The sequence below is a fragment of the Macrotis lagotis genome, chromosome 1 (assembly GCF_037893015.1).
Source record: "Macrotis lagotis isolate mMagLag1 chromosome 1, bilby.v1.9.chrom.fasta, whole genome shotgun sequence".
In the NCBI taxonomy this organism is placed as follows: domain Eukaryota; kingdom Metazoa; phylum Chordata; class Mammalia; order Peramelemorphia; family Peramelidae; genus Macrotis; species Macrotis lagotis.
The window spans coordinates 237848017-237863139 of NC_133658.1; the positions used below are offsets into that span (position 1 = coordinate 237848017).

The following is a 15123-nucleotide window of genomic DNA, read 5'->3' on the forward strand; positions in this document are numbered from 1 at the left end:
ACCCACTTCTTTCATGAAACTTTATATGATATAAATGTAAACCAAAAGCTGTAAATATATTTTTCAGAGCTGATGGCAGTCATCTTGATGTAAGCTGTTAAGTTTGTGGGTCATTTATGAAAATCTGGATAATGTAGAAAAAATTTACCGATCTACTGAGTATGAGAAATATGATATGAAAACTAGAAATATACTCTGATTACAAAGGAAAAAGAATAATAACTGATATAACTAATTTTTGCATTCTTATACAACCATTAAAATGCTTTAACCTACCAAATAATTTAAAGAAAGCAGTCATTTCTTGACGCTGTATAACTAGACACGGTCCTTTGGAACGTTTAGACTTGTTACTACTATGTGCATTTTTTTCAGATGTTTGCAAACTATCTTTAAAAATAGGACGCTTAAGATTAATTGGTTTTTTTGGCTGATGAGATCTACTTGATCCTGATTTTACATGGACTGTGACAGTTGGTGGTGTCTCACAACAGATTTGATTGTGTCTCATTCTGGTTACTGAAAAGATTCCTATAAATATGAAACAGAAAATATTTATCATTCTGAATTTCATGTCCACATAAAACAGCTGCATTTATAGAAACTTAGTATTTCTTAATGTTAGTACTATATCAGAAAACAGCAAAAAACACATATCTTTGTATTAGCAAACACCATGGTAAATTAAAAGATTTACTTAATTATTCAAAAAGCATTTATTCAGTTTTTAATGAAAAATTCAGATCATCTTTAATAATCATGAACTTTAGCATTGAAATGAACTTTTGAGGGGTGGCTAGGTGGCACAGTGGATAGAGCACTGGCCCTGGAGTCAGGAGTACCTGGGTTCAAATGTGACCTCAGACACTTAATAATTACCTAGCTGTGTGGCCTTGGCCAAGTCATTTAACCCCATTTGCCTTGCAAAAATCTAAAAAAAAATGAATTTTTGAATGATTGATCACATAAAAAAATTACTTAAGTTTTTGGAGTTACTATAAATTAAGAAGTGACTTAGGTTAAAGATCCCTAATAAATACCAAACTAGAAATTCTTAAAAATCAAGAGAGAGTTTAATAAAATTGAAAGCAAGAAAACCATTGATCTAATAAATAAAACTAAGAGTTGGTATGAAAAAACCAATAAAATAGAATACTACCAAATTCCCAGAATTAAAAATGAAAAAGGTGAACTCACAACCAATGAGGAGGAGGAAATTAAAGATATAATTCGGAGCTATTTTGTCCAACTGTATGTCAATAAATTTGATAACCTGAGTGAAGTGGATGAATATTTACAAAAAATACAAACTACTCAGATTAACAGAAGAGGAAATAAAATAATTAACCTCATTTCAGAAAAAGAAACTGATGAAACCATCAATAAACTCCCTAAGAAAAAGTCTCCAGGACCAGATGGATTTAAAAGTGAATTCTACCAAACATTTAAGGAAACATTTTACATAAACTATTTTTAAAAAATAGGGAGTTCTGCCAAATTCCACCAATACAGTGCTGATACCTAAACCAGGAAGAGTCAAAACAAAGAAATTTATGGACTAATCTCCCTAATGAGCATTGATGCAAAAATCTTAAAATAAAATTTTAACAAAGAGATAGTTATTACTTAAGATACTATACCATGATCAAGTAGGATTTATACCAGGTAGGCAGGGATGGTTCAATATTAGGAAAATACTCAACATAATTGAACATATCAATTACAAAACCAACAGAAATCATGATTATCTCAAAAGATGATGAAAAAAGTCTTTGACAAAATGCAACATCCATTTCTATTAAAAACATTAGCAAGTATAGGAGTTTTGTTTTATAATGGAGTTTTCCTTAAAACTATAAACAGTATCAGGGCAGCTCAGTGGCCCAGGAGGATCTGAGTTCAAATGCAACCTCAGACACTTAATAATTACCTATAAGCAACATCTATCTAAAATCATCAACAATGAGGAAAAAATATTTCTAATAAGATCAGAGATGAAATAAGAATGCCATTATCACCACTATTGTTCAATATAGTATTAGAGATATTAGCTTTAGCAATAAGAGAAGAAAAAGAAATTGAAATAATTAGAATTGACATTGAGGAAGCAAAACTTAGAGAATCCTAGAAAATCATCTAAAAAACTACTTGAAACAATTAACATCTTCAGCAAAGTAGCAGGATATAAAATAAACCCACATAAATCATTTGTGTTTCTATATATGAGCAACAAAGGGCAATGGCAAGGGATAGAAAGAGAAATTCCAGTTAAAGTTACTGCAGACAACATAAAATACTTGGCCATCTACCTCCCAAGACAAATCCATTGTGTATTGCATATGAACATTGTTACAGAACATTATTCACACAAATAAAATCAGATCTAAACAACTGAAAAAATGTCAGTTGCTCATGGTTAGGTGGAGTTATCATAATAAAATTGACAATTGTATACTCTCCCCCAAAGTGATCTAGGTTATGAAAACAGGAAAACCATAAAGAATGAGTAATTTACAGTATAGAGAAGTAGTAGGACAATTTACAACAAAATTAATCTAAGATTTAATGATATGCATATTCAGTATTGCATAACCAGACAATATGGTAAGGCACATATGCCAGAGTTTGCATAAAAGTCTACAATTAGTATTTATAAGGTTCAAGCATTTTTGAAGTAATCAGGGGAAAGTGCTAGATCCAATAAGTGTCAGAAGTAAACAGCTCTGACGTTTACAATGCATAAAGTTCTGAACAAATCATATAAATTTATTTATTTATTTTTAGGTTTTTGCAAGGCCACCCAGCTAGGTAATTCTTACGTGTCCGAGGCTGGATTTGAATTCTGGTACTCCTGACTCCAGGGCTGGTGCTCTATCCATCGCGCCACTTAGAGCCACCCCCCATATAAATTTATTCGATGATTACTGTCTATAATTTCTTTATTCATCCATATTAATTTAATATTTTACCAAAATTAAACAGCAGTCATATTATTTATAGGATTAACTTATAATATTTAGTCTCCTCCAAATCCATACAAATTTGCAAATTTACAGAAGTAATCTACCCTGAGACAATATACATTTGAAAATTCAGGGGCATGATATCCAAGGCCAAAGGGCTGTACAAGCAGGGAAGCATTTGCCTTAAGCACTGAAAGATGGGTAAGGCAAAAAGCTCCTCCTCTCAAACAGAATGACTGGAGACCTTTTCCAGAGCTATCTTATGGATCTTTCCACAATTCATTGAATCATTTTAGCCCTAGTCTAAACTCACCTGTCCTGGCAGCCAGCTAACCTTGAAGTAGATGACCCTTGGGCACTGCCCTCTACTGGAAGCAAAAGGTACAGTGATTAGTTCGGTTCCAGCCACATCAGAAAGGAAGGATGGGCCTTCCTTGTGCCCAGAGCCTGTCCAGGGCGAGCCTGTCCAGGGCGAGCCTGTCCAGGGCGAGCCTGTCCAGGGCGAGCCTGTCCAGGGCGAGCCTGTCCAGGGCGAGCCTGTCCAGGGCGAGCCTGTCCAGGGCGAGCCTGTCCAGGGCGAGCCTGTCCAGGGCGAGCCTGTCCAGGGCGAGCCTGTCCAGGGCGAGCCTGTCCAGGGCGAGCCTGTCCAGGGCGAGCCTGTCCAGGGCGAGCCTGTCCAGGGCGAGCCTGTCCAGGGCGAGCCTGTCCAGGGCGAGCCTGTCCAGGGCGAGCCTGTCCAGGGCGAGCCTGTCCAGGGCGAGCCTGTCCAGGGCGAGCCTGTCCAGGGCGAGCCTGTCCAGGGCGAGCCTGTCCAGGGCGAGCCTGTCCAGGGCGAGCCTGTCCAGGGCGAGCCTGTCCAGGGCGAGCCTGTCCAGGGCGAGCCTGTCCAGGGCGAGCCTGTCCAGGGCGAGCCTGTCCAGGGCGAGCCTGTCCAGGGCGAGCCTGTCCAGGGCGAGCCTGTCCAGGGCGAGCCTGTCCAGGGCGAGCCTGTCCAGGGCGAGCCTGTCCAGGGCGAGCCTGTCCAGGGCGAGCCTGTCCAGGGCGAGCCTGTCCAGGGCGAGCCTGTCCAGGGCGAGCCTGTCCAGGGCGAGCCTGTCCAGGGCGAGCTCGTCGAGCCCACACGTCCGTGAACCCCTCCCCAAACAAGCCCGCGCACCTTCCCCTGCACGTACTCACCACACAGCCCCCCCGCTCCCCCTCGCTCCCAGGCACTACTCGCCCCCCCTTCGACGCCCCATCACCCCACATTCACGCTCCCCTCACCCTGCCCCATGCACGCTCGCGGCACAGCCCCTCCTCCGCGCGCACTAGCCACACACCCACAGCCTCCCCCACACCCGCCCGCCCCCCGCCTCTCTCCCGGGCCGGCCATGGGCGGGCCTCCTGGGCCCTCGGGGCGGCCCGGCCCAGCCCCGCGGGGAGGCGCCGGGAAGGCGGCCTCCCCCGACACCCCGGGGTGGGGGGCTACCTGAGGGTGAGGGTGAGGGCGCCGGGGCTCGGGGCTGTGGGGTGGGTCGGGCGGCCGCCCGCCGCGCCGCGCCGCGCCGGGAGCAGTTACTTCACTCGACGGCGAACAGCGGACACGGCCGCTCCGAGCCTCGGCCGAGCCGGGGAGCGGGCGCGAGGGGCGCGGGGGGCGCGCGCCCGGGCCCAGGCGGCCAATCAGAGGCGGCGGAGGACCCCGGGCGGGGCAGCCTCGCGGGTCACGTGCGCCGCCCGGGTCACGTGCCCGCCCAACTCGCGCGCAGAGGCCAGGTGCGAGGCGGCCCCTCGTGGCCGGGGCCCAGGCCCCCTGGGCAGGCCCCTCCCCCCCGGGGCCGGTACCACCGACCCGGCGCCGTGTCCCGCAGGCGCACAAGTAGCCGGGGCACCAGGCCCCGCCCTCAGCCGGCACTTAACCTCGTGACCCAGGGCGGGTCACCTAGCCCGGGCTGCCTGGCATCCGGAGCCCCCTCCACGCCTGAGTCCCATCCGGCCCCTGGACCCTGAAAGTGAGGCTGGTGACTTGGCGCGGGCCCCTCACTCCGACCCGATTCACTGGGCTCCTTAAAGTGAATACGCAAATATGGGAAGGAATATGCAATTCGATGCTAATACAAATTGACTAATTGCCAAAAATTAACTTCTTCCTTTGGGCGGCCATTTTTTTGAGGGGGGGGCAGTGGACTATACCAGAACAAGGCAGGACGATACACAAGGCCTCCTCAGCCCTCAGAACTGCCCAGGAAAAGCCCCGCAGGAAGGCTCTTTTATATTTATATATATATATATTTATATATATAGCAAACGGCCATTATTTCCTTTCAGAGAAATTGTTTTAGACACAACTCAAGGGTAGGGTATAATGGGGCAAGAGTACTTAGTCTGAAAATCCCAAAACCCTGGATTCTTTTTCTTTGTTTCTGTGAAGCACTAGGGTTAAGTGACTTGCCCAGTCACACGACTGTTAAGTATCAAGTGTGTGAAGCTGAATTTGAACTGAGATGAAGGGTGCTGTTCTACTCACTGTGCTCCCTAGTTGCCCCCAAGGCCTGAGGTTCTAATGACTGGCTGGCTGTGCCACTAATGATGTGACCTGCCTAAGAACTAGTAAAAGTCTCTGAAGAAAAAAAAAAGGCATACCTTAACCTAGTTGGACTACATGGTAAGAGTAGATTTTGAGCTGGAATAGATATCTAATACAACCTCCTTTTGCAGACAGGAAACTGAAGTCCACAGCCTTAAGCCTGCAGACTCTCTCTTTTATAAGTCTCTAAAAGTCAGAGCAGGAACTGTTTCTTTTTTTTTTTTCTATTTCTAGTTTTTGAAAGGCAGTGGGGTCAAGTGGCTTGCCCAAGGCCACACATCTAGGTAATTATTAAGTGTCTGAGGCTGGATTTGAATTCAGGTACTCCTGACTCCAGGGCTGGCACACTATCCACTGCACCACCTAGCCACCCCAGAACTGTTTCTTTCAATAGCTTATAATATCTCTAGATTCTATTTAATGGTATCAAAAAGATGGATCCCACCTAGTGAATGCTTTTGATCATCTTGGCAAATAGTTCCTTAATACACAATATAAGTAGAACCCTAAAGATAGAAAAGAAACAGAATGTAATCTTTCTTTTGAAGGAGCTAATGCGCTATTTAAGGCAAATGAGGAAGGAATGCATTTTAGGTACAAGTTTTTGTGAACACAGAAAAGCATACAGACTACAATGAAGGGAAACCTCACATAGTCTCATGCCATCCAAGATTTTGGAAATTAGTAATATTTGCTAAGAATATTGAGCTAAGGGGAATAGTATGAAATAAGGCCCACCAGATGCAAAGGAGTTTGAGTTCCATATTTTTCTTCCACCTTTTTCCCATGGTAATCAATAATCTGATAAAAGTTATACCTGTACAATCATGTTTAATAAATTTCCATATTAGTCATGTTGTAAAAGAGGATTTAGAACTAAGATAAAAAAAAATGAGAAAGAAAAAAATCAGACTTAAAAAAGTAAACGTAGTATGCTTTGTCCTGAGTTCAGACTACAGTGGGGTTTTTTCCTGGATGTCAGTGTCATTTTTTTTTATGGAGCTTTCTGATTTTCTCAAGCATAAGCTTTGATCCTGAATATGTGTTCTTAGGTAATGTTTATAGGCAACTCCTTTGGGAGTTTTAGGGCATGTAAGATTAAAAAGGAGAAGTCTGTGTGTATGTGTGTACACAGCAAGGGCAGAGATAATACCTTTGAGTTTATTATTATTATTGCATTGGGCAGCTCCCTTTTAGCAATAATAATCAAGGATGATACCTTCTTTGCATCTTATAATCTTAGTTACCTTGAGAACTTCAAAGTGAAATAATTTGCCAAGGGCCATATTTGGCAGTATGTTTCAAAAGCTCAATTTGAGCCCAAGTCTTCTTGATTTGGAGATCATTTCTCTAGGTTATATTCAATATTCATTAAGTCATTGGACACAGTGGTTAATAAATAAGAATTGTTAGTGGAAAACCATAGTGTGTTCAGTTATGGGGTAACATTTCTTAGGACTACTCCTATCATTTTTCTGTGTCTCAGAGGTGATCCTAAGTTCTCAAAGATTATTCTAGAGAATACAAAATTTAACAGGATGTATCAGGATGGAAAGGTGTTGGATATGATTGGGGTGACATACTCTGTCTACTGTCCAAGGAACAGTCTAAATATGGAGAAGCTCACCATGAGCAAGTATGGCTAACATAATCATAAAAAATACAAAATGACCTTGATTACTATGAAAACCTCTTCTGCTGAAATAATAATAAAGGCAGAGGGTGGGGTGCTAAGATTTTAAAACTTCTATAAAAACTAGATGTTGGTATTCCAAATGTGAAATATTTGTTGAGCAACCAAAGAATTGATATAATTCTAACATTCCTATTTTAAATAAATTATAAAGTCAAAGCAGCAGCCAAATCAGGATTAGACTGTGAAGATTTAATGGAACTGAGACTTCAGCTAGGCTTAGAAAAATTGAGTAGGAACTAGAAAATCAAAGAGGAGCCAAAATATTCCAGGAAATAAAATCAGCATTTTAAAAAAAAAGTTAAAATTGTCCTATATGTTTTATCTTCTACCTTTCATTCGACTCTTTCAGAAAAATTTTTATATGACTGGGTTTTCCCTATCATATTTGGGTTTGAAGTACATATAGTAACTACTCACAGCCTGACTTTACTGATGACTGGTATGGACACTGAAGATGGCCCCTTATTTCTGAAGGCTCTCTAAAATGGTACCGGATATGGTGGATACACTTAATCAATCAGCTCAGAACACTCAAACTCATGTGGTTCACTAACATCAGCCTACCCCCAAAGCAGTGACCACACCATATGGCCTGGTTTAATTCACTTAAAAAAATTATCTATCCAACTAACTGATTTGCTTCATTCAGCTTTTATTTTTCAAATTTGAATTTATTTTTCCAATAAGAAATGTTCAACATTTATTTTTTGCTTAAGATTCCAGTTTCACATTTTTCTCCCTCCCTCCTCTCCTTGACATTGAATAACCTGATATAGATTATACATGTATAACTATACTAAACATATTTCCATAATAGTCTTGTTGTAAAGGAAGAATCAGAACTAAAGGGAATCAAAAGAACACGAGGGTAAAAAAAGAAACCAAAGCATAAAACAAAATTTTTTGCTCTGTATTCCAACTCTGTAAGTTCCTTCTCTGAATGTGAATGGTTTCACTTACCTTTTTTGTTTTTAAAGGTTTTTGCAAGGCAAATGGGGTTAAGTAGCTTGTCCAAGGCCACACAGCTAGGTAATTATTAAATGTCTGAGGCTGGATTTGAATTCAGGGACTCCTGATTCCAGGGCTGGTGCTCTATCCACTGCACCACCTAGCCGCCCCCATTCACTTTAAAAAGTTAAGCATGTATAACTGTTTCATTCACTCTATGTTTATTTGAGTCACTGGAAATTTCAAAAGAACAGCAATAAATTTCCCTCTGTGGACAACTTCCAAATTTACTTCTCTAGCCCTGATCTCTCCGTAAGACATTTCTTCTGAATAGCCCTCAACTGAGAGGCAGTAGTTATTCTCAGTCAGAAAACTGACACAGACTAGCTGTATTATCTTGGGCTAATCACAACTTCCCAGAGTCCTAGACAACTCTACAAAAATCAAAGGTTCAACACTCTTGCCCCTCCCTCTCCAAATCCTCAACTTCTCTTCTACTTAATGGACCCTAATGGATTAGTCATGCTTACTAGTCATGTGACCTGGTAAACTCCAAACTCTACTGAGCGGTCTCCTTATATGTAAAATGGTGACTATATCTCTGAAGTCAGGAAAATGTGTTTTAAACTATAAAATTCTTCTCATAAACACAAGCTATCATTTCTCTTCAAAGCCAGACTCCCCTCCCAGTTTATTCATTTATTTTTTTCAAAATTCATGAAATCTTTCATTGGTTATTTTTTAAGTCATTTATGCCATGAATTCATAGGGGATTGGTTCCAACAGCTCAGGTTCCTTGCCACTGGTTCTCACAAAGTGTGCTTCTCTGGGTGGAGCAGGCTGATGTTTTAGTTGAACCCAAGTGCCTTTTTCTTTGGCTTCTTTTTTCTTCTGATCATTTTCCTTTACCCGCTTCAGGAAGCTATCTCTGCTCTTAGAATGCTTAATATGCTCAATAAGCACATTAATTCTCTTGGTTAGAATCTTGCCCTTAACCTGTTTGTTTACAACAATGCCTACAGCATGCTGTGTAACATTATAGACTCGTCCAGTCTTGCCATGGTAACATTTGTGGGGCATTCCTTGCTGAACTGTGCCCATACCCTTGATATCTACAATATCACCTTTCTTGTATATGTGCACATATGTAGCCAGAGGGACGACACCATGTTTTCAAAAGGGCCCAGAAAACATGTATCGAGTCCCTCTCCTTTTGTTTGTCATTTTGGCAACTCACTAGAATATGGTGGAGCCGGTGGAAAAAAGCTATTCATTTCTTTAAATGGCACCATCATTCTCTTAGTCACTCAGACTAAAATTATTTTCATTACCTCATGTCTGAGGTATTCTAATAACCTCCGAATCAATCTCCCTTGTGACATCTTTCCTCATCTTATGTATTTACTTATGCCAATTCAGTTTTTCTGAAACACCATTTTTATCATAAATTCCACTCATCTGCTTGAAAGCCTGCTTTGTGATAACAGAAATGGCATCAAATGATTTTTGCCTCTAACACTTATGAGTGATCTAGATAAAGCATTTAATCTTTCTGACACTGTCTTTTATCAGTTCAAATTTGACCATCTTTTAAAACATCCCTTTACTTTTCACAATAAAGAATCTAAGCACTCTAGACCCTAGAGATAGTGCAACAATCCATCAAGTTTGTTTTCCATATTAGTTCACTGTTCACACTGAACTGAAATATCTTAAATGATAGTACTTATATGTATTGTTATTATGTACAGAAATTTTTTCCCCCAAACCCTTTGTACCATTCGTAAAAGACATACAGATAAGCTATATTTGCTGTTTTAATCAAGGTGACCTGTCCAGATTCTTATTAATTTGCATATAGATTTTATAGTAACCCACATTCTGGATTCCTAGATATATATCATCTTTTCCTCTAACATACACGGCATATTAACTGCTGTACTCATACCTTTATTCTACTAAACATCTATGACTGTTCGCCCTTGTCAAGGTAACCCAAACTCCAGTTCTAAATCTAGCCAGATTACTCTTGACTTTACATCTAACCATGAAATAATCTCCATGAAGGCTTTTCCTTACCATGTTCTCCCCTTTCAGAATTTCCACGTTATTTTCCCATACCATATATTTTAGTAATTTTAGTACTAAGTGCCACAATGGGACTTTAGTGATCATATAACCTATATCTCTTCTATTATACAGTAGTTAAAACTGAGGTCCAGAGGTTAAATAATTTGCTCAGGGACATAGAGTTAACCAGTGATTAAGCCAAGCCTCAGTTCTCTGACTCCAATGCCAATGAAATTCCCAATACATCATACTGTATTTCTTGGTAAAAGAATTTCAGATCCCTTTGAATGCAAAGACAAGTTGAATCGATCCTACTAACAACAGGAAATAACTAAGTTTTTGAACAAAAAAGTCAAAATTTGGTTGCTGTGAACAGGATAGATTAAGGGTGCAATTTTAACCTAGGAGATATATAAACACACTCCCAAAGGTTATGAAAAATGTATGAAATAGGCATGAAATAGCTGAGAAAGAGCTAGAACATCTTGCTGAAAACTTTCTAAAGTAGCTCTGGTGAAAACAACATGGTGTATCAAATCAAGTTTTATGAAAAATTATCCTTTTCATTTCTTTAAGTGTATGTGGCATAGTAAATTTCTTTTTATATTAAACAGGATATAGGGAAAATTTACAGAAAACTGAGAGTACAGGAATCAACACAGTTCAAAAATTACTTTGATTAGAAAGAAGAGACTAAAACTGAAGAAGTTATAGCACTAATTTGAGTCATCAAATTATAAGGGTTTAGACTAAAGTGGTGGAAACAAGATGAACAATTGCAGAGATTTTGGAAAAAATTGCCTGGATTTAGTAATATCTTTAAAGGTAGAAAAATAATAGTGATCATTTCACAATCTATGACCCAACTTCTGCATCTATCAAATGAAGGTTTTGGGAATGGAGATAGAGTAGATAATCTATGAAGTTCTTTTCAAACTTATATCCTATGATCCCATGAATCAAAAAGAGCTAAAACGTTTGTGAAGAAAACTTCCAAATACATCTTTGCTGTTTTTTGTAATCTTATACCAAATGAAAGGAAAGGTAATATTATTTAATACCTAAAGCATATCAGCTTTGGATAGGACCAATGTGAGGAAAAATATGATGGAAGATAAAATAGCAAAGTCATTCCTAACAAAGAAAAAAATTTTTTTTGTTTTCTATCTTTGGGTAATATTATTTAGATTATTTAAATAAACTCATAGCTTTGAAAATTATTATTATTCTGAAGACTCGTATTTTAAGTTGTAATGCCTGGGGGGTTTGGGGAGCAGTCTGAATTAGTGACACCAGAATTATAAAACTCTTGTTAAAAAAAGAAATTAAGTTTTATTACTTTCAAATACATAGCAATATGTAACAGTGTAGCCAAGTAGATAAACATTTGTAATGAACACATTATTTATGAGCAAATGATGTTGTCAAGTGGCTAAGAAGGGTTAAAAAGATTTTTAGACAAACTCCCTTATTTTAGCTTATTTTTCCTCTTGTAGTGGATAGAGCACTGGCCTTGGAATCAGAAAAACAGGAGTTGGAATTCAGCCTTACACTTACTAGCTGTGTGACTTTGGGCAAGTCACTTAACCCTGATTATCCTGCATCCAGGGCCATCTCCAGCTGTCCTGATTCACATCTGTCCACTGGACCCAGATGGCTCTGGAAGAGGGTGAGGCTAGTAGTGTAGCACAGCACCCCCTCACTCAAATCCAATTCACGCACTTGTCAGGGCATCACCTTTGATGTTGTGGTCTTCTTTGAAAATAAAGGACAAAACACCTTCTAATTTAGGTTATACTATAAAGTTTACATAATTGCAGTCTTTTTCATAGATTGAATTTGAATTAATGTGTTGTTAATAGAAGATATGTTATTAATCTTCTATGCCATTTAAAACACATTTTTCAAGCATTCCTTACATATACTCACACTAAAACTATACTGAATATAAAATCTGTGAAGTCTATTCAATTTCAGCAGCTTACTATTTGAATAAATTGACATTTAAAATTAAGCAAGATAAAGTGATGTTGTTAAATTTAACCCAGTATACCAATAATGAAGCACTGAGAATAGCATTTACATATTTTATGTATGTTTATATGTATATATATGGCTAGCCACATAAATATCTGTACCTATATGTATATAGTCAGTTCCCATTTTTCTAAGCCAATATACAGCAAGACTATAATGACGTTTTTTTGGAGGAAAGTGTGTTATTGTGGTTGTTGTATAATTTCATTGGAATGAAAAAAAGACAAATAATCAGTCAGGCTTCAAATCAATTAGACAACTTTTACTAAATGGAAAAAAAAAACTACATTTGAAATATGCCTTTAAAACAAAATGGAATTAGAAAAGAGACATCTATTTTAAAGAACTTTTTCACTGTGTCAAAAATCAAATATCTCTTGCATTACATAACGTGCCAATTCAAATGTAAGTTACTAGAATCGTCAATTTAACATTTTCAAAGACGATATTAAAGTTTTACATCTATTGTAGCACATTCAGAATGTTATTATAAATCTGATCTTTCTCCAAGCTTACAAATTTGACAATGTTCAATAAAAACATTTATAATTACATTCAGTAAAGAACCACACATCTGTGTTTTGTAATTTTCATCTAAGAACTTTAAGTGACTTTTTTACACCTTGCCATTTGCTAATGTTAACCCTTAAAAGGGGGAGGGGGAAAAGAACAGTAAAAGAAATACAGCAATAAACTCTTGATCATGTACAGAAATTATTGCTACTATACACTACAAAGCATAAGTCTATACAGTAATATCGTATGAATTTTGATCATGAAAATCCAGGAGGATAAAATCTTTAGTGATATAAGCCTTACAATCGCATACAACATCCACATGGCAATACTAGACAGTTAAGCACCCAATATCCATATAGTTGACAGTGTCCTACCAATCAGCATCCATTTAAACACATCCCTTCTTTAGGAAAAAAAAATTTAAAAGAAAGTATCAGCTTTCTGAGGCTTATCAAAAAAGGATCCTCACATTCTGGGGATCTACAAAAAATACTCTGATGCAGGTGAGGGCGTTACCTGAAAGCTAAGCATGCCAAAAGGTGGTTCGTGCTAATTAAATCTAAAGCCAAGGTACCACATAATCACATTACTAACTAATTGGGTAATACTATTTGAGCCTTATCTTAAAGTTAAATGAAATGCTACTGCACAATATAGCATTAATAAGTTAAAATATTATAGTGCGCAAGTCCAAATCAGTGGCGATTTAAGTAAAAAGCAAAATGTTTATGTCAGCTGCTCAGATTGCTCAGTCATGTTGCTTTACTAGATCGGACTTAAGTTTGCATGTTATTACTCACTATCACTGTATATTATCCTTTTAAAAAAGTATAACGGGCTGCATATTACTAAGTTAAACAGGTAAACAGCTCAATAAACAAGGGAAAATAAGTCAGTGGCTGTTTTTAAAAGCCCCTCCCCACATTTCACTTCCAAAAATCTAGGGAAAATGAAAACCATTTGCCATTATTCTAGCTTAAAAAAATCCAAAACAACCCCCCCACCCCCAAACAAACCCAAAGTAATTAAACAATCAAGCAACACTAAAAACCACATTACACAAGTGGATCATCATGCTTTCATCTGGTTTAACTATCACATCTAGTTTTAACTGGGATGCTTTTCAACTTTAAAAACCATGATAAGTGCATATGGAATCTTAATGGGTATTTTTGAATCTGGATTTAACTTTGCTGGATATTAGAACAGATTATACTTATTACAATACAGTGTTGCACATCTTTCTACTAGAAAAAAAATGAAGATCCTTTACCCGTCTCTTTAAGTTAAATGTGTGTGACATCATAAAGAGTGTCAAATGGCTGGATGGTTTTACAGTGCACACTTATATATTATGGAGTTTTGTCCTTGACAGATCTAATGGGTTCTCTACACAGATCCTTTCTTCACCTCTTCTTCGGGGGATTAGCTGTTCGAGGTGGAGTGACTGGACGTCCAGAATTCAGTCCACCATACTGGTACTTGGCTTTCTTTTCAGATGGTTTTAGTATCTGGAGTAAAGAGTTTTTCAACAGTCATATTTTTAGAATAAAGACACATAACTGGCTTTCAAAATATAAAAATTAGGATAAAATATTGTGATGACAGAAATGTAATATTTTTTAAACCAGTCTAAAAAGATACCTTCAAAAGTGAAATAGAAAATGCTCCTTAAAATGTGACTGTTAATTTTTAAAAATCTCTAGTTTCACATCATTGAGCATACCTTGCTAATTAAAATCACTCTGTTCAGAGTTTTCATGTTTTTATTCCATATCAATACATATTAACATGACTAATGCAATCTCCCCAGAACTACATTTCTTCAACTGTAAAAATTAAGGGCTTGTTAAACTAAGGTTTATGCTCTTTTGATTTTATCCTAAAAACCTAGGTGGATTAGATTCTATGATGTTGTGGAAGGACAAAACAAACTATAAAAGAGTTTTAGAATTGTGATTATCATTCTCCCTAGCGAAAAAGTTAAATATCTAATAATAATTTGAGGATAACAAACTCTTTTAAGTTACTATATGGGTCTAAATATAAGGAAGCCTTCCCCACCTCCAAATCCACCAATGAGAACAAGTAATAATGAAAATAGTGCTAATGAGAAAATGAAAAAATAAATTTTTCATGTAAAATTTTTTTCTTTTGATTTTTGCAAGGCAATAGGGTTAAATGATTTGCCCAAGGCCACACAGCTAAGTAATTAAGTGTCTGAGGCTGGATTTGAACTGGGGTCCTCCTGACTCCAGGGCCAGTGCCCTCTCTTCTGTCCACTTAGCTGCCCCACACATAAAATATAATACTTTTGTGTAACA

At 38.4% G+C, this 15123-nt stretch overlaps 2 protein-coding genes and 1 pseudogene across 3 annotated transcripts in view; all 3 read right to left on the bottom strand.

Annotated features, from left to right (window-relative positions):
* Nucleotides 1-4626, bottom strand: part of SPDYA (speedy/RINGO cell cycle regulator family member A) — a 37871-nt gene extending 33245 nt beyond the window's left edge. Inside the window, exons 1-3 of one of the 2 annotated variants that reach the window (XM_074209796.1) lie at nt 4432-4626; nt 3277-3328; nt 277-531 (exon numbers count right to left, since the gene is read on the bottom strand). In XM_074209796.1, coding sequence (XP_074065897.1) covers nt 277-511 — 235 coding nt within the window. In that variant the 5' untranslated portion in view covers nt 512-531; nt 3277-3328; nt 4432-4626. Of the gene's footprint in view, nt 1-276; nt 532-3276; nt 3332-4431 lie in introns of both variants that reach the window. The other variant, XM_074209795.1, reaches the window with a different exon arrangement.
* A 288-nt stretch (nt 4627-4914) lies between these two features.
* Nucleotides 4915-12634, bottom strand: LOC141504659 (large ribosomal subunit protein eL21-like; annotated as a pseudogene).
* A 100-nt stretch (nt 12635-12734) lies between these two features.
* Nucleotides 12735-15123, bottom strand: part of PPP1CB (protein phosphatase 1 catalytic subunit beta) — a 62018-nt gene continuing 59629 nt past the window's right edge. Inside the window, exon 8 of the mRNA XM_074209797.1 lies at nt 12735-14310. Coding sequence (XP_074065898.1) covers nt 14206-14310 — 105 coding nt within the window. The 3' untranslated portion in view covers nt 12735-14205. The remainder of the gene's footprint in view (nt 14311-15123) is intronic.